At 48.1% G+C, this 16,900-nt stretch overlaps 2 protein-coding genes across 11 annotated transcripts in view; one reads left to right on the forward strand and one right to left on the reverse strand.

The window, feature by feature from the left end:
• Positions 1-3,848: 3,848 nt before the first annotated feature.
• BDKRB2 (bradykinin receptor B2) overlaps positions 3,849-16,900 on the forward strand; it is a 441,339-nt gene continuing 428,287 nt past the window's right edge. For 7 of the 10 annotated variants that reach the window (XM_069208259.1, XM_069208258.1, XM_069208257.1 and 4 more), the window contains exon 1: positions 3,850-4,062. The gene's annotated coding sequence lies outside the window, so the exon portion shown is untranslated. Of the gene's footprint in view, positions 4,063-16,900 lie in introns of all 10 variants that reach the window. The other 3 variants (XM_069208264.1, XM_069208265.1, XM_069208266.1) reach the window with 2 other exon arrangements.
• On the reverse strand, positions 6,889-7,287 carry LOC138259759 (histone H2A type 2-C-like). Its single transcript, XM_069207645.1, has one exon. The coding sequence runs from the start codon at positions 7,285-7,287 to the stop codon at positions 6,889-6,891; it is 399 nt and encodes a 132-aa protein (XP_069063746.1).

The following is a 16,900-nucleotide window of genomic DNA, read 5'->3' on the forward strand; positions in this document are numbered from 1 at the left end:
CAGGGGAACCTGAAGGGCAGAATTAGAGTTTATCACGCTGTGCTCTATTGCGATCTAGGCTATTAGTTGTAGTGACAATATGGTGGCATTATTCTTATGCTTCACTTTCCTCATCACCATTTGAATATTGTTATGCTGTGTCATTTTGGTTATTGCAGCTCACGCTTTGCTATCCAAGATGCAGTCATTTTTTTAAGATCATTATTGAAACATTTACTCATTTACTGCCTCTGTTTGTCATTGTGTATATGAGACCAATGCAATTGAGAGACACGAATGAGACCTGAGTGACCACGGCTTCTCTGAGAAACCAATTATGTAATTCGCTCAGCTGCCCAGTCATCCTTGCCCTTGGGTAGAGATGATGCACTGCTAGTTATCCAGAGCAAAACCAGGATTGGTGCAACAGGTGTCACCTCCAGTGGGTTAGACTTAGGGGGTCATTACGACCCTGGCGGAAGGCGGAGAACCGGCGGTAAGACCGCCAACAGGCTGGCAGTCTTACCTTGTGGAATTATGACCATGGCGGTTACCGCCATGGTCATCCGCCGGTTCTCCGTTTCACCCGCCAGGGCGGAGACGACCGCCGGGCTGGAGACCTGGGTCTCCAGCCCAGCGGCCGTCACTGTACCGCCGGCGGTATTTGGACCCGGCTTACCGCTGTGGATTTCCAGCGGTTTGAATCGCCATGAAATCCATGGCGGTAAGCACTATCAGTGCCAGGGAATTCCTTCCCTGGCACTGATAGGGGTCTCCCCCACCCCTCACCCCCACCCCGACTCCCTCCCCTACACCCCCCACCACCCCTGCCACCCCCAAAGGTGGCAGGGCCCCCCTCCCCACCCCGACCCCCAACATCACATAACTCACACACACCCGACACGCATGCAGGCACCACCAACACACACACCCCGACATACATGCCAACATCCAGACACACAGTCAGACACGCACACCCACATTCAAACATACACGCACACATCCATACAGACATACCCACAGACATACACGCACTCATTCCCAAACACGCGTCACCCCCCACAAGCATACACGCACTCACACACCCCCTCTACATACTCAGACGCACACCCCCATGCACGCACACAACACCCCCCTACCCCCCCCTCTAACGGACGATCAACTTACCTGGTCCGTCGATCCTCCGGGAGGGGACGGGAGCCATGGGGGCAGCTCTGCCGACACCACACCGCCAACTGAACACTGCCACGGTGAATCACAGGATGTGATTCGCTGGGTGGTGTTCTGTTGGCGAGGCGGTGGAGGTGGAGCAACCTCCACTTCCCCGCCTCCCACCGGTATGGCTGTTGGCAGCTCTCCATCCGTAAAGGGACAGAGAGCAGCCAACGTCATAATAGGCCGAGCGGCAAACCGCCTGCATTGGCGGTCTTCCGCATGGCGGTCCCTTGGCGGTCTTGAAAAAAGACCGCCGAGGTCAAAATGAACCCCTTAGTCTCCCACACCACTGGCGATTCTGCTGCTCAAAATCCAGTAGTCTCATTAGAATAATGAGAGCCTATGCGACATGGCGCCCAACGTGGGGAGCCATGTCACGTAGGCTCTGGTTATTCTAATGAGACTACCAGGATTGGAGCGATAGGTGTCACCTGCAGTGGGTTAGACTTAGTCTCCCACACCGCAGGCGATGCTGCCGCTCAAAATCCAGAAGTCCCATTAGAATCATGAGAGCCTACACGACAACCTCATTCTGCACCATTGCACTCTGCACCACTGCATTCTACTATTCACAACTCTGTTATATGCCACTACGTTCTAAGGCGCTGCATTGTACGCTGCTGAGTTCAGTGCCACCGCACTCAATGCCACTGCACACTACGCTACTATACTCTGCACCACTCCACACCAATGCACCAGTCCACTCTACTCTATGCCACTCCAATGTATGCCACCCTATACGACTCCACACTATGCCACTCCAATACACAACACTCTCTGCACTCCACTCTACAACACTCTACTCCACTCTTCGCCATTTCAATCAATGACACTCCACACCACTCTTCTCTATTCCACTAACTTTTTAGCCATGCTGAACAACAGTCATGCTGGTGTACAACATGGTTAAAACACATTTGGCAAAGCTAATAGCTCTTGCATAGGTGAGACCTATTGGCTTTGCCAATGCTTGTTCCCTATAGCATTCGTCCTTACATTTTTTTTTTCCTGTATCATTCCTCCGTTCCTCTAGTTCTTTCTCTTTTCAGCAGGTACTCCCTGATTCTGTTTTTGGGTCACATTAAAAAGCAAAACAGACTATCGCAACAGTAACCACGCAGGCATCTGAGATTTATTTTTCTTTCTATTTGCAGTTTTGCACAAACTTCCAGTTTCATTTTTTCAGGAATTTTCTTTTTTTTCAGCATTTATTTGTATTTAGTTTTTTAAAAAAGCAGCACTTTCTGCGTTTCAGTGGTTTGTTCACCAATTTGGCATTTTCACCAATTTGGTAACTAGGTATTGTTTAGCCTCTGATGTTTTAGTTTGTGGTTCTTCCCGCACCCTGACCCCCTACTCCACAAACAGTGTACTCCCTCACAAGAAAGAGAGGTAGCATACCAACATCACATTTGCTCAGAACTCCAACTGTCACACAGGAGTAAAGAACACTATTTTTTAATCCATGCTGTCCCATTTAATGTTGCCCTGCATGCAAGGTTGGAAGTTTCATTTCTAGTTGACAAGAGTGAACGCTATTAATACACTCTTCTTAAAGCCTGCTTCACTCTATTGGTGAGTTTCCTTCAATGAAGGTGTAAAGTAATCAATCCTAGGTGAAGGACATAGTTTGCAATACTTTCATGAAGGAAATGGTGGTGAAGTGGACTCTGATAGTCATCCTTAGAGAAATATCAACTCTGAGAAGAACATGGGGCTCTAAACCTCTTTGTACTTCCGAAACGTAACTAAATGCAGCCAAGCTCCTTCCATGGAGTCCCTATTAAAGTTTTGCACCTTCCATCAGCTTGTGGAACACAGCTGCTGGATGTTTCTGTCTAACAGCTGCTGCCCACATTCTGTTTTGTGGCAATGGATTGTCAGATCAGCCCCTTACCAACTCATTGCATCCCACCAATTTCCTTTCTACCACCACGCATTTCTTCAATTGACCTGTTTCCAAATAACCTCACAATCTCAATAAAAGAAATGCAAGGCTTGACCTTCCATACCCAGCCACTGTCTTCCTCACCTCTTACATCCCAGTTATATCTCAGAGAAATAATAATCATTGCTTTGGGTAGTGCACTTTGCGCCATGACTGTTGTAAAATGAAAAATATTCTAACAAGGCCAACCTAGAACAATCCTATAGTGCTTCCCCTTATGTAAAATATGACACTCTGCACTACGTCAAAGTATGGGCTTATTTTGAGTTATTTACATAGACATTAGGCTACAGTAAAGTTTAAATGTACAGAAATTACTGTAAATGACTCTTGAATTTAATTCGCTGAATTGCTCACTAATACTCCGTATGAAACTACAGGTCAGTTAGAAGGGGGCACTCAGAAAGCTGCAAAATGTACGTTGTGCAGTATTAGGAATTCTGCCTCAATGCAGCTGTCCGGAACCAGATCAGATTTCCTAGCCGACAAGCAGTTATTATTAATCCTGTCACCCTCTAACAAAGGAATGACAGACTTCCGCTAACCTGCGGTTTTGTTTTTTTGTTTCACCAGAGAAGAATTGACCGCCACGGGGGTCTTGCAGACACGGGACAAAAATGGATGTGTCCCGCTATAATTGAGACTCGTGGCAGTTTAACACACGAGTAGCCTGCTTCTTGTGAGATTTTGGTTAGATATCACGGATTTCACTTAGAAAGCTGCTGCCAAGCCTCGCCCATGAAAAATATAAAAAAAAGAGGCGTAGGAGCCTGTGACGTCGGCAGCGGGGGTGTTCTAAATCTCTTTTTTCACTCAGAGTTCAGCAGCAGTCACAGAGTGTGTGTGTGCACCGCACGCTGACAGACAGAGGCGTCCACGCTTCCGCCCGCGTGCCTGGGGACAATCAATCGCCGCAGAAGGTAGGACTCTCCCGGCTCAGTTTATTGGAAAGAACGAGCATCAGGCGCCGAGTTCCAAATAAGTTTGTCTGCAATATATTGAATGTTTGGAGTGTGAGATTGTGCGTAAGTGGTACAACTTTGTTAGATATGGTGACAATTATATGACTGATAACGATAGCTTGTGTGCTGGACGCTAGACAATGAATTGTCTCTGAGCGTTTGCAAGTTATATAGTGTAAATGGAATGTGTGTTTTTCAGCTTAGATTTTTTTGCGGAGCAAGAGTTTAGTATTTCGAATTGTGTAACGTCTTCTATCATCTTCATTGTTATTTTTATAAGTATTATTTTAGCAGCATTCAAATTATGACTACCATTATCATTGTTCCTCTATAATTATTAATTGTTATTATTAATATTATTATCCTTATTAGGAAGAAGAATAGCAGTAGTAGTTCTAACAATAAAATTAATATTACCACGCACATAGGCTGTACACTACAAACTGCGGTGTGCCTTGGCGCTGATAACAAGTGCAATTGTGAAGTTTTTTTATTTCCTATTGGCGATTCTAGAAGAGTTAGTTGTTTGTTCGTTACTTTAATAGCCGTTTTGGCGAGGAGTCGGGGCTGTTCAAAAGCGGATACCTATTCTTGTCTTTCCTTTTTGGTTGCTCGATGGTCCTGGCTCGACTTAATCTCTGGCACAGGCTGACTAGACGTCACTGTTTTGAAGTTTGAGCAGTGAGGCGCAGTTGCTTTCTCGCGCGCTGGACCTTGCTGCTCAACAACAGATTAGTGGAAGTAGATCTTGGCTCCCTGGTGGTCCCTGAGGAACGATCATGGTAATAATAGCACCCTGGACCCAAGCTGGCAATCGGAAGAGAGGGAGGATAAAAGCATCGATTTTAATAGACGGGCAAATTTCCAGTAGTGCTGTAATGTTTTTTTCGCACAATGCGTAGCGCTGGTCAGTAGTGCCACTTCACTAAAGTCACATAGATTTTTAACACCTGCGTGTTATGGAACAAACACATTTAGAAAATGCCGACCCTTTTTAAGCACGTGGCAACTCGTTTTGTGGAAGACTGAAATCAGCACCACTACCCCTTTTTTGTGTGTAAAAGGCCGCTTTATTGGAAACAGGTGCACTCACAAAATATCAACCTGGCCTCAAGCCTCACAAAACTAAACACCTCACTATATATAATTTCACCTAACCAAAACACTCGCCCCTCCCCTCCTTCCTCCCTTCCCCTTAAACTTGCAGTTCGTTCATCCAGTCATCCTTTCGTAATGCTTTCTTTGTTAAATCTGTCTACTACCTTAATAGTCAGTTGCTGGCGTCCGTCTATTGAACCTGCAAGTCTCCAACCCCTACGGCTCAATTTGTTATCTTCGTTGCCCTGCTACTGTCCACCCCCTTCTAATCTGAAAGTGTCTTGGCAGATTTTCTGTCCTTCCGTTATCGTATGTCATGTGATCAGTCTCTGTCTCCACCTGCACCTGTTCCAAGCGACAGTAACAATAACTCCTTTCCCGTGCCCCATATCCAAAAACAGGCCACCTAAAAATACTTCCCCCATCAAAATACCCCTTGGTAAACAAAAATTCTTTCCCACCTCCGGGTGGGAGGGCGGGTAAAAAATGTCTGCTCACTAGCTACCGTGTCACCTGACAAAATGGTGACGTTATAAAATGGCCCCCTTTTATATAGACAGCCCCTTACTCCCCAAAATGCCCCAAAAAGTGCCCAAAAATGGCGCCAGTGAGCTGTACCACCCTCCACAAACTTCCCGGGGGGGGGATACCTCATGAATTTGGCGATTCCCCTCAACCCCCCCCCCCCCAGGGATCCCTATCTCCCATTTGGCACGTTTGAATTGAAACTTAGTCTAAAACAGACTTTAAAAACACAGTACTACACACCTTTAAATGTGGTATGCACCTTTATAGAGCTCCTTTTTTTCTACAGCTGTTGATGTTGTGAAAATAACACAAGCAACCTAATAAAAAAATAAAATAAATCTTATAGCCTTTCTACCAATCAACTGTTAATTATTTCTAAGATAGCCCTGAAGGTACACTAGCAGAAGTGCTTGTGCTAAACTAAAACCCCGGGAGCACAAAATAGTCCAAATCCACAGTCTGCTCTTTTCAGGGTAAAATGGATACCCCCGCAGCCGGTGCGAAGAGCCGCCCCATAGAGGTGCGGGTGGAAGAGTACAGATCCAGCAGCCCAGCGGCTGAAAGTCTATATGATTTAAAACAATGCAACTACAAAAAAAGCTACTTAGACAGAGGCCAGTCATAGGCCTGTCATTAGTGGCAGAGGTGCATGAAAAAAACATAATTCACAAGGAGTGCCTCATATGAAAGTGAAGGCCTCTTGAAGGGTTAATAACACAATTTCCTCTTTTCCTGCTGCACCTCTAATTCACACATACAGGTCCTCAGAAACCAGCACTGAAGAAAGTGTTGCCAGGTTTTGAAACCCATCCCAAGCCCAAAGCTCTCTAAATTCAATTCCAAATTCAGCCCAGTATCAGCCCAAGGCTCTAACTCTCAAATAAAACATGCATAGCCTTCTTGAAACATTTTCCTTTCTGAGAGGATACACAAATCCAGGGGTGTGGAATTCCTATAGCCCAACTCTCAGGGTATATGGTTTGGGGGCAAGGACAAGTTTTTACATTTATTTTATCCTTGGAACAAGTAGGCCCAGCCCCTCTGCAGCACAAACCCTTTTGTTGCCAGTTTATGGTACCACATAATGGTACAATGAAGGGCAGTGCCTGCAGTTCATATTGTATTTATAAGGAGATTTGTAAGTGAGGCTGCAGCGCTTCACTTGCTTGCTTTGCCCCCTGCCTTGTGGCTCTTGGTTTTCTTGGGCAGCAGCACGGCCTGGATGTTTGGCAAAATGCCTCCCTGGGCAATGGTAACTCTGCCCAGTAGCTTGTTGAGCTCCTTGTTGTTGCAGATGGTGAGCTGGAGGTGCCTGGGGATGATGTGGGTCTTCTTGTTGTCTTGAGCCACAATGCTAGCCAACTTGAGGATCTCAGCAGTCAGGTACTCCATGACTGCAGCCAGATAGACAGGGGCAACTGTGCTGACCTGCTCAGCATAGCTTCCCTTTCGTAGCAGCCTGTGCACACAGCCCACTGGGAACTGCAGTCCAGCTTGGGAAGAGTGTGTCTTGGCCGTAGCACAGGCCTTGCCTCCTTGCCTTCCATGTCCAGACATAGTGAGCAGCTGCTACAGGTTCTCACAGTAATATCTGTGTCATATGCTGCTACAGGTTCTCACAGTAATATCTGACCCAGTGAAATATGCTGAATTTGTTGTGGTGCTTCAGTTCACAGCTGAAACGTGCAGGAGGCGAAGAGATTTTGATATTTTCACATCCAGCTAGGCCCAAACCAAAGCACTGATTTAAAGGGCCGTCAGCCCTTCTTTTGTTCAAGTATCATCCTGGCTGAGAGTAATCTAGGGCCTAGCACCCACATGTCGATGCAATGGAAGTAAACAAAGGCACAAAGCTCGCTTTCACTTCACAGGTACTTTAGAGAAATAATGAGCTGGAGGCTGGTTTTTGAGTTTCCATGCAGTTAATTGATGCTGATTCATAGTCCACTGTTGTAGGAAAATGCCACTGTTGGCATGGTTACCACCTAGAGTTTTGCCTTTTGTTGATGCCAGCTTTGATTGAAGGTGTGCTGGGACCCTGCTAATCAGGCACCAGTGTTATTTCCCTAAAACTGTACCTTTGTCTCCACAAATGGCACAGCCCTGGCACACAGTTAAGTCCCTTGTAAAAGGTACCCCTGGTACCAAGGGCCTTAAAGGAAAACGAGTTGCAATACAAAAAAATAATTAAACCATTTGGTTTAAATTTTTCAGAGTAGGCAGTGGTCCATTTGACCACTGCCTGCTCTGAAAAAGTATTTTAAGCGACATTCACAAAGGGGAAGGGGTCCCGTGGGGACCCCTTCCCTTTTGCGAATGAGTTACCACCCACTTCAAGTGGGTGTTAACTGCGAGTTGATTTGCTACCGCATTCGCGGTCACAAAGCAACTCAGCATGGCGATGCGGTCGCAAATAGGAAGGGAACACCCCTTCCTATTTGCGAGTCGCATCCTCAAATTGCGAGTCGGTACCGACTCGCAATTTGAGGTGAGCATCGCGTTCGGCCTTTTGCATGCTGCAAACTGCGTTTTTCGCAGTTTGCGACATGCAAAAGGCTTCCTACATCTGGCCCAAAGTTGACATGACACTCCCCTCAGAGTGCCATGCCCACAACCCACTGCCTGTGGCATAGGTAAGTCACCCCTCTAGCAGGCCTTACAACCCTAAGGCAGGGTGCACTATACCACAGGTGAGGGCATAGCTGCATGAGCACTATGTCCCTACAGTGTCTAGGTCAATTCTTAGACATTGTAAGTGCAGGGTAGCCATACTGAGTATATGGTCTGGGAGTTTGTCAGACTCGAACTCCACAGTTCCATAATGGCTACACTGAATACTGGGAAGTTTGGTATCAAACTTCTCAGCACAATAAATTCACACTGATGCCAGTGTGGGATTTATTGAGAAATGCACACAGAGGGCATCTTACAGATGCCCCCTACATGCCAGCCCAACTGCTAGTTCTAGGCTGACTGGTCTCTGCCAGCCTGCCCCTTCCAGACAAGTTTCTGGCCACCTGGGGTGAGTGCCTTTGTACACTCTGTGACCAGGACAAAGCCTGTCCTGGGCGAAGGTGCTTCATACCTCCCCCTGCAGAAACTGTAACACCTGGCGGTGAGCCTCAGATCCTCAAGCCTGGTGTTACAGTGCCCCAGGGCGCTCCAACTAGTGGAGATGCCTGCCCTCCAGACACAGCCCCCACTTTTGGTGGCAAGTCCGAAGAGATAATGTGAAAATCAAGGAGGAGTCACCCCCTCAGCCAGGTCCACCACTAAGGTGACCAGAGCTGAAGTGACCCCTCCTTAGAAAATCCTCCATCTTATTTTGGAGGATTTAGCCCAATAGTAATAGGGATGTGCCCTCCTCCCCAAAGGGAGGAGGCACAAGGAGGGTGTAGCCACCCTCATGGACAATAGCCAATTGGCTACTGCCCTCAAGTGCTAACATACCCCTAAATTTAGTATTTAGGGGCGATCCTGAACCCAGGAAATCAGATTCCTGTTGACCTACAAAGAAAGACTGCCTAGCTGAAAAACCCCGCAGAGAAGAAGGAAGACGACAAAGGCTTTCGCCCCAGCCCTACCGGCCTGTCTCCAACTTCAAAGTACCTGCACCAGCGATGCATCCTGTGGGCCCAGCGACCTCTGCCTACTCAGAGGACTGCCCTGCAACTGCAAAGGATCAAGAACTCCTGTGGACAGCGGACCTGTCCAACCAAAGAAAGAAGAAACCATCTTTAAAGGGACTCCCACCTCACTCCAGAAGCATGAGTCCCCACCACTCTGCACCCGATGCCCCTGGCCCTTGTCCAGAGAAACCAAACCCAAAGAGGATCCCCAGGTGACTCTGACAACGTGTCTACCCTGGACTGCCCTCTCTGTACCCCCATGACAACACCTACAGAAGGAATCCCGAGGACCCCCTTGACTGCGACTGCCCAGGATGAAGATATCCGACACCTGGAGAAGCACTGCACCCGCAGTCCCCAGGCCCGTGAGAGACCAACCACCGGTGCAGCAGTGACCAGCAGGCGGCCCTCACCCTTGCCCAGTAGGTGGCTGGCCCGAGAAGCCCCCCTGTGCCCTGTCGGCAACGTCTGAGTGACCCCCGGGTCCCTCCATTGAAACCTATTGAAAACCTGATGCCCCGTTTGCCCACTGCACCCGGCTGCCCCAGTGCCACTGAAGGTGTGTTTTATGTGCCTACTTGCCCACCCCCTCAGTGCTCTACTAAACCACCCTGGTCTGCCCCCCCCACAAGGACGCAGGTACTTAACTGCCAGCAGACCGGAACCGGAGCACCCCATGTCTGCATAGGCGCCAATGTTATTTGAGCTCCTCTTTGACCTCCGCACCTGACCAGCCCTGTGTTGCTGGTGCTCAGTGTTTGGGGTTGACTTGAACCCCCAACGGAGGGCTACTTATGCCCCAGAGACTGAACTTGGAAGTGCTTTACTTACCACATTAGCCTAACTGTACTTACCTCCCCCAGGAACTGTTGAATTTTGCAGTGTCCACTTTTAAAATAGCTTATTGCCATTTTATGAAAAACTTGTACATTACTGTTTTGGTTCAAAGTTCTAACTATACCTATGCCAAGTACCTTACATTTAATGTACTTACCTGCAATTTGAATCTTGTGGTTCTAAAATAAATTAAGAAAATAATATAATTCTATATAAAAACCAATCGGCCTGGAGTTAAGTCATTGAGTGTGTGTTCTCATTTATTGCTTAAGTGGGTACAACAAATGCTTAACACTACCCTCTGATAAGCCTAACTGCTCAACCACACTAATACAAATAGAGCATTAGTATTATCTATTATTGCCTCTGTCAAGCCTTATGTGAAACCCCTGGAATCTGTGCACACTATGGGGGTGATTCTCACCCTGGCGGGTGGCGGAGGCCGCCCGCCAGAGTTCCCCCCTCCAAAATACCGCTCCGCGGTCGCAAGACCGCTGAGGGTATTTTGGGTTTTGCACTGGGCTGGCGGGCGACCGCCAAAAGGCCGCCCGCCAGCCCAGTGCAAAACGGCCTTCCCACTAGGACGCCGGCTCAGAATTGAGCCGGCGGAGTGGGAAGGTGCGACGGGTGCAGTGGCACCCGTCGCGTATTTCAGTGTCTGCATAGCAGACACTGAAATACAAAGTGGGGCCCTCTTACGGGGGCCCCTGCAGTGCCCATGCCATTGCCCAGGGGCCCCGCGGCACCCCCTACCGCCATCCTGTTCCTGGCGGGAGACCCGGCAGGAACAGGATGGCGGTAGGGGGTGTCAGAATCCCCATGGCGGGAGACCGCCGGTTTTCCGCATCTGACCGCGGCCGAACCGCCGCGGTCAGAATGCCCTGCGGGGCACCGCCGGCCTGTCGGCGGTGCTCCCGCCGACCCTGGCCCCGGCGGTCTCTGACCGCCGGGGTCAGAATGACCCCCTATATCTCATTTTGACACAGTTTATACAGAGCCAGCTTCCTACAACTGTGATCTATCAGAAGGACTGCAACTTGTGGACTGGATGTAACCAAAAAACCTTTATGTCAAAAGCAGTAACCCACTTACCTCTTTATATAAAATACAAATCTGTGATCTGCATGTTACACAATGTACTTTGCAGGAGGCACATTATACCTCAATGCTACTTTGTGAATTGACAAAACATAGAACTGTCCAACAAGTGCATTTACCATCAGAGTTATCTTTCTGTTATATTGATCACCTGAAATTGCTGTGCACACAAAGATTTCTGCAGCAGATGCTTTAACCCCGTAGGGTATTCCCCGTAAGATATTTAAAATGCAGCCTCTTTATGAACAATTTAGTGAGCCAGACAGATATACTGTCACATTTTCCTAGGTTGCCATTTTATTTGAGGCAGATTTCAAAAACATAAATGCACAACTTGACCTTCTTTATTTTCATGACTGTCTTCCATTAATCAACTTGATTCCTCTGCCACCCATTGGCCCCTAATTTATGGAATCATCGGGTATTTGTTTTCCAATCCAAGCACTGGGTCAAGGCCATAAAAAGGCAGTCAGAACGGCCGGGTCAAAAGGGATCCGTCTTGCAGTAGACAGAACAGTGGATCTTGCAGAGGACAGCATTAGAGTGGTTTGAATACCAAGTAAAGAAAGGATTTAACCTGTCACCCACCATGTGATCATTGGCACTTGTCCACATCTGTATGTCCTTCGCAATGACAGTTAACACTGACCCTCCAAGTGGCTTCCAACAGCGGGCTCCTTTCCATTCTTCTGGTTTCTGGGTTTCATTCATGTTGCATTGAAGCCTGGCATGGGTACCGTAGTCTCAGCCTCTTTATCACTTAACTCAACCTGAGGGAGCAGACATGGTGAACCCCTTCTCTCTTGGCACAACTTCAAGCACATGGGTCAGAGCTTTTGCAGCAATTTTCTAGCTTTTCAAACAGGGCCATCACACTCTCTAATATATTGACGGCCCTGCAGACAAACACCACTGCAGGGCGCTGACAATAATGATATAAGTAGCATAAGGCGCATTCCATCGCTCCTTAAAGTAAGTACTTGTATCCTTATTGTGTATGAGCCTACTGAGTCATAGTTGAGGGTGCAGACTGACCTAGGAGAGGTTGGGAGGGAGGCAGGCAAAAAGAAATAGAAAGCAGCAGGATGAACTGAAGGGAACAACAAGCAAACCATGTGTGCGCCTTGGGTGCAACCAGAGTCATTAAAGGGGACGCCGCCTCATCTTAAAAATAACTATCACACAGGGTCTAGTCCTGCCCCAAAATAAGTCACCCGTTTCCCATTTGTGTGGGAAATAGCCCAACCTGGCAACACTGACTGGAGAGGAGACTGTAGTTTGCAGTGCCCACTTTAACACAGGTCAGACAACAGGAGAGACAAAAGCAGCCTGCAGAGATCTTTGTGTGCCTGAGATTTTCAAGGCACAATAAGACAGTAAGATAACGCTTAAGAGTAATGTACTTGCTGGAAAGAACTGTTTTTGTCTAGCCATGGTTTTGATTTATAAAGTAGTACAGAGGATTAATGAGCCTGCTGCAAATGTTTAACATGCAGATCACAGATTTATGTTTTAAGGTGAGAACTCAGTAGGCTACTGCTTTTGTCACAGAATGTTTTGGTGCTTGCATTTCAGAAAGCTACAATCCTCGTAATATAGCACAGTGAGCTATGAATCCATATGAAAGAGCTGCGTGCAAACAGGCATAACCATAGAACATTATTTTTTTCTCAAACTTTTGTTATTCTAAGGTTGCTAACAAGGGTTAATTCCAGCTTTTATAAATTATTATTGTTATAGACAACCCCAACTACTGTTACATTTTAAATTCTGAGTTTTTGTTTCTCCAGAGAAAGCACTTTTAACATATAGGGTTTTTTTACAACTTTGGAGGAGGTGTTAATCCGTCCCAAAAGTGACGGTAAATTGACGGATATACCACCAGCCGTATTACGAGTCCATTATATCCTATGGAACTCGTAATACGTCTGGTGGTATATCCTTCACATTTGGGACGGATTAACACCTCCTCCAAAGTTATGATAACCCCCATAATGCCTATCAATGTGGATGACATTGTTCCTACACCTTGCAGCTCACATTGTCTAATGTAACATTTCCTAACATTGATTTACACATTTGTATGGATCATTGTTTTTGTGTACTATGTGTGTGACATAAAACGTTCTCCGGCACAATACATTAGGGTTATGGAGAGTTGAGGTGCACTAATGGAGGGACCTGGCAAGGGAATTCATGGAGAAGGAGGTCATGGGCAGTGGGCCAGGGCACCAACAAAGACTGGACGCCACCAAGGCAAAACCCAGGCCTGGGTGTTTGTGTGATCTGCCCCAGACACAGCAAGACACACTGCCAATGACCCATCTACATTTCCGCGCTCCAAAAGGGTCTTTAGCCAATCTAGTCTGGCAGGAAATTATCCTAGAAAGAGGGAACTGCAACTACATAAGGTACCTAGAAAAAAGTAAGAGTCTTTTAAACTTAGATGAGGTATGGGACCGGTCTCTACCGATCCCCGTTTTTAATAAAGCCATGAGTAAAGCAAGTAAATTACAGAGCTGGCTAGAAGATAGGGTCTCATTGACCAAAAGGGACCATAGTTGGTTGGTCCTTAACTCCTACAAAACGTTTAAAGAATCATTACCTCCGTCCCTCCCTTGCCTTCCTTTGACCAATGAGGCTTCCTGCCTCCCCCTAGACCCTCCCTTCCCATTTTAAACCACCCCCACCACCTCCTGTTTTTTCTGTCTAGCCCACGCTAGACTTACCTTTCTCTTTCCCCTCCACAGCGGGGTCTGGGGGTCTTCGTTGTTGCACTCCTCGAGGCGCGGGGCGCCTCGGGGTGTGCTCTGGCCGGTCGCGTCTCTGCAAGCAGGCGGGGCTGCTTGGCAGATGCGTCCTGAGAGTCGGCTGACGAGGTCAGTCGGCTCTTTACGGCTGGGGTGTCTGTTTCCGGTTCCTCGGCATGCGGAGCCGCGCGGAGGTGCCGGTGGGCATTTTTTGATGGCAGAGATGGTAGGACGGACGTTCTGCCCGCATTTTAACTAATTTCCTTGATTGAGGATGTATTTTTATTGGATGATTGCTTTTTTGGAGGTGGACCTGTACCTAGTATATTTAGAGGTTGGGTTCAGGGGGATGGTAGTTATATTTGAATTTACCATGCCGAAGGTTCCTACAAAAAGGCGCAGAATTGTTTCTTCTTTCTCCTCCTCAGGGGAGGAGGGTACTACTGCCATTTCTACACCTGGGGGTCGCCAGGTTCCGGTTCGTTCTTTTGCACCACTCATGTCAAGAGAGGAAGTACAGGACATGATAGAGGTGGATGTTTCTAGGGCTCTCCAGGCAGGGATGGCCAGGCCTAGTCGGTCTATAGTTGCCCGTCCTCCTGCGACTGCGGAGAGATCCTTTTCAGATGATGAGGAGGAGGATGCTCCATCTACTTTCTCTGGGGGGAAATATGTCTCCAGGGAAGAGATGTGGGAGGTGATGTCACATGTGCGGGACAATTTAGGTTTTCCAGTGTTTCAGCCAGCGGGATCTGACTCACACTTGTTCCCTCAGTATCAGACGCCTTCTAAGTTTGCCATGCCTTTTCAGGGACCTGTGAAGGATATGGTGTTTCGGGAATGGAAGGATGTGGATAAAGCTCAAGTTCCACGATTCCTTCAGAAACTTTATTTACTGGAAGGGGAGGATGTGTTACCTCCCTCTGTTCGTTTGGATTCCATTTTGGCAACCCTGATTGGCAAGACGGCAGTCAATCCGGACGATTGTGTGCCTACTGATGCCACGGACCGTAAGGTGGATTCTGGTCTCAAGAGGGCTTGTGCGGCAGAAAATCAGCAGAAAATCTGGCCCTGATAGCAGGTAGATATATATACACCCAGTCGTTGGTGCAGGACTTTGATAAGCTGGCGGTTGCTGTACAGGAAGGTGCGGAGTGCTCTGAACTTCTAGAGGTTATGAAGCAGCAGGCCAGGTTGCTGGCGGACGTATCATCGAATGTGGTCCGTACTTCGGCTCTGGCATCTGGGGCTTTGATCGGGGCCCGTAGGTCCCTCTGGTTAAGATCATGGAAGGCGGATCCTGGGGAGAAGTCTGCTCTCCTGAGACTGCCTTTTGAGGGGCGTAGTTTGTTTGGTGTTCAGTTGCCTTCCATGCTTTCCAAGGCATTTAAGGAGAGGAAGCATGCTTTGCCTTATAAAGGTGGCTCTGCTTCTGGCGCAAAGGGTGGAAGAAGCATTCCCATTCTTCTCCCAAGATGGATGCAAAATCTTTTTCTTTCAGGAAACGTCGTTTTCAGACCCGTTTTTCCCCTAAGAAGTCTGCTCCTTCAAACCGGGGTGGGTTCAAGAAGGGGTCCTGACAATCACTGTGGGCCTGGCATAGGGCGGGTTGGGGGAAGGCTGAGGCACTTTCTTTCTGCTTGGCAGGAGAGTGTCAGCGATCATTGGGTGCTGGACATTGTAGCCAATGGTTACGTCATAGACTTCGATATGGTGCCTCCAGATTCCGGGGTGCGTCCCACTCCTCTGCCTGCGGTCGGGGCACGGAGAGAGGTGTTGTTGAACGGGGTCCGAGACTTACTTCTCAAAAGGGCCATTTCCCGCGTTCCTCTAGAAGAAAGGGGTCGGGGCACTTATTCCATATTGTTTCTAGTTCAGAAGGTGTCAGGGGGTTTTCAGCCTGTCCTCAATCTGAAAAGAGTGAATGCGTGGATCAAGACGGTGCAATTTCGCATGCTGTCAATTCAGACTATTTTTCCGATGGTCAGTCAGGGGGATTTTCTGGCGTCGCTGGATCTGCAGGATGCATACCTACATGTGCCAGTGGCAAAGGCTTCTCAGCAGTTCCTACGGTTTGCAGCAGGCCTGGAACATTATCAGTTTTGTGTGCTGCCTTTCGGCCTCAAGTCATCTCCCCGGATTTTCACCAAGGTGCTGGCCCCTCTAGTGGCTCTTCTACATTCAGAAGGGGTGTTTATTCATCCTTATCTGGACGATATGCTAATACATGCACCCTCACAGGTCCAGTTGCGGAGGCATGTGGCCCGGGTACTGGTGGTCCTGCAAAACCACGGGTTTTTGATCAACTGGGGGAAGTCAGATTTGGTCCCTTCCCAAGATCTGGTTTTTCTAGGGGCTCGGTTTCTGACACATCTAGGTTTGGTGACTGTGTCGGAAAAGAGGTTAGGTGTGCTTCAGTCCCTGGTGAGGACGATAGTGTCGCAGTCTGCCCCCGAGCACTTCTATGGTTACGTCTGCAGGGACATTTGGCGTCAGTATTTTTCTGGTTCCTTGGGCGCGATTCCATCCTCTTTGCTTGATGAACTGGTTCCTAAGGAGGTGGGCTCCAGGGTCGGGTTCTCTGCTGACTCGGATTCCAGGGTCAGGGTTGATACGCAGGGAGCTGAGATGGTGGTTGGGGTCCACGCATCTTCAAGTAGGGGTGTCTTTGTCTCCTCTAATCCCAGTTGTGATAGCGACGGATGCCAGCCTCTCAGGTTGGGGTGCTTGGATGGGGTCGGCGCAGATTCAGGGATTTTGGTCTCCGCTAGAAGCCAATCGGTCGTCAAATTGGCGCGAATTGAAGGCAGTGTTGTTGGCTCTGATTCATTTCCAGGTATCCCTGAAAGGAGTTGC

Source organism: Pleurodeles waltl, chromosome 9 (assembly GCF_031143425.1).
Source record: "Pleurodeles waltl isolate 20211129_DDA chromosome 9, aPleWal1.hap1.20221129, whole genome shotgun sequence".
Lineage (NCBI taxonomy): Eukaryota > Metazoa > Chordata > Amphibia > Caudata > Salamandridae > Pleurodeles > Pleurodeles waltl.

Bases quoted from the DNA above. Each gene is read 5' to 3' on its own strand.
- LOC138259759 (XM_069207645.1), bottom strand. From the start codon at position 7,287: ATGTCTGGACATGGAAGGCAAGGAGGCAAGGCCTGTGCTACGGCCAAG.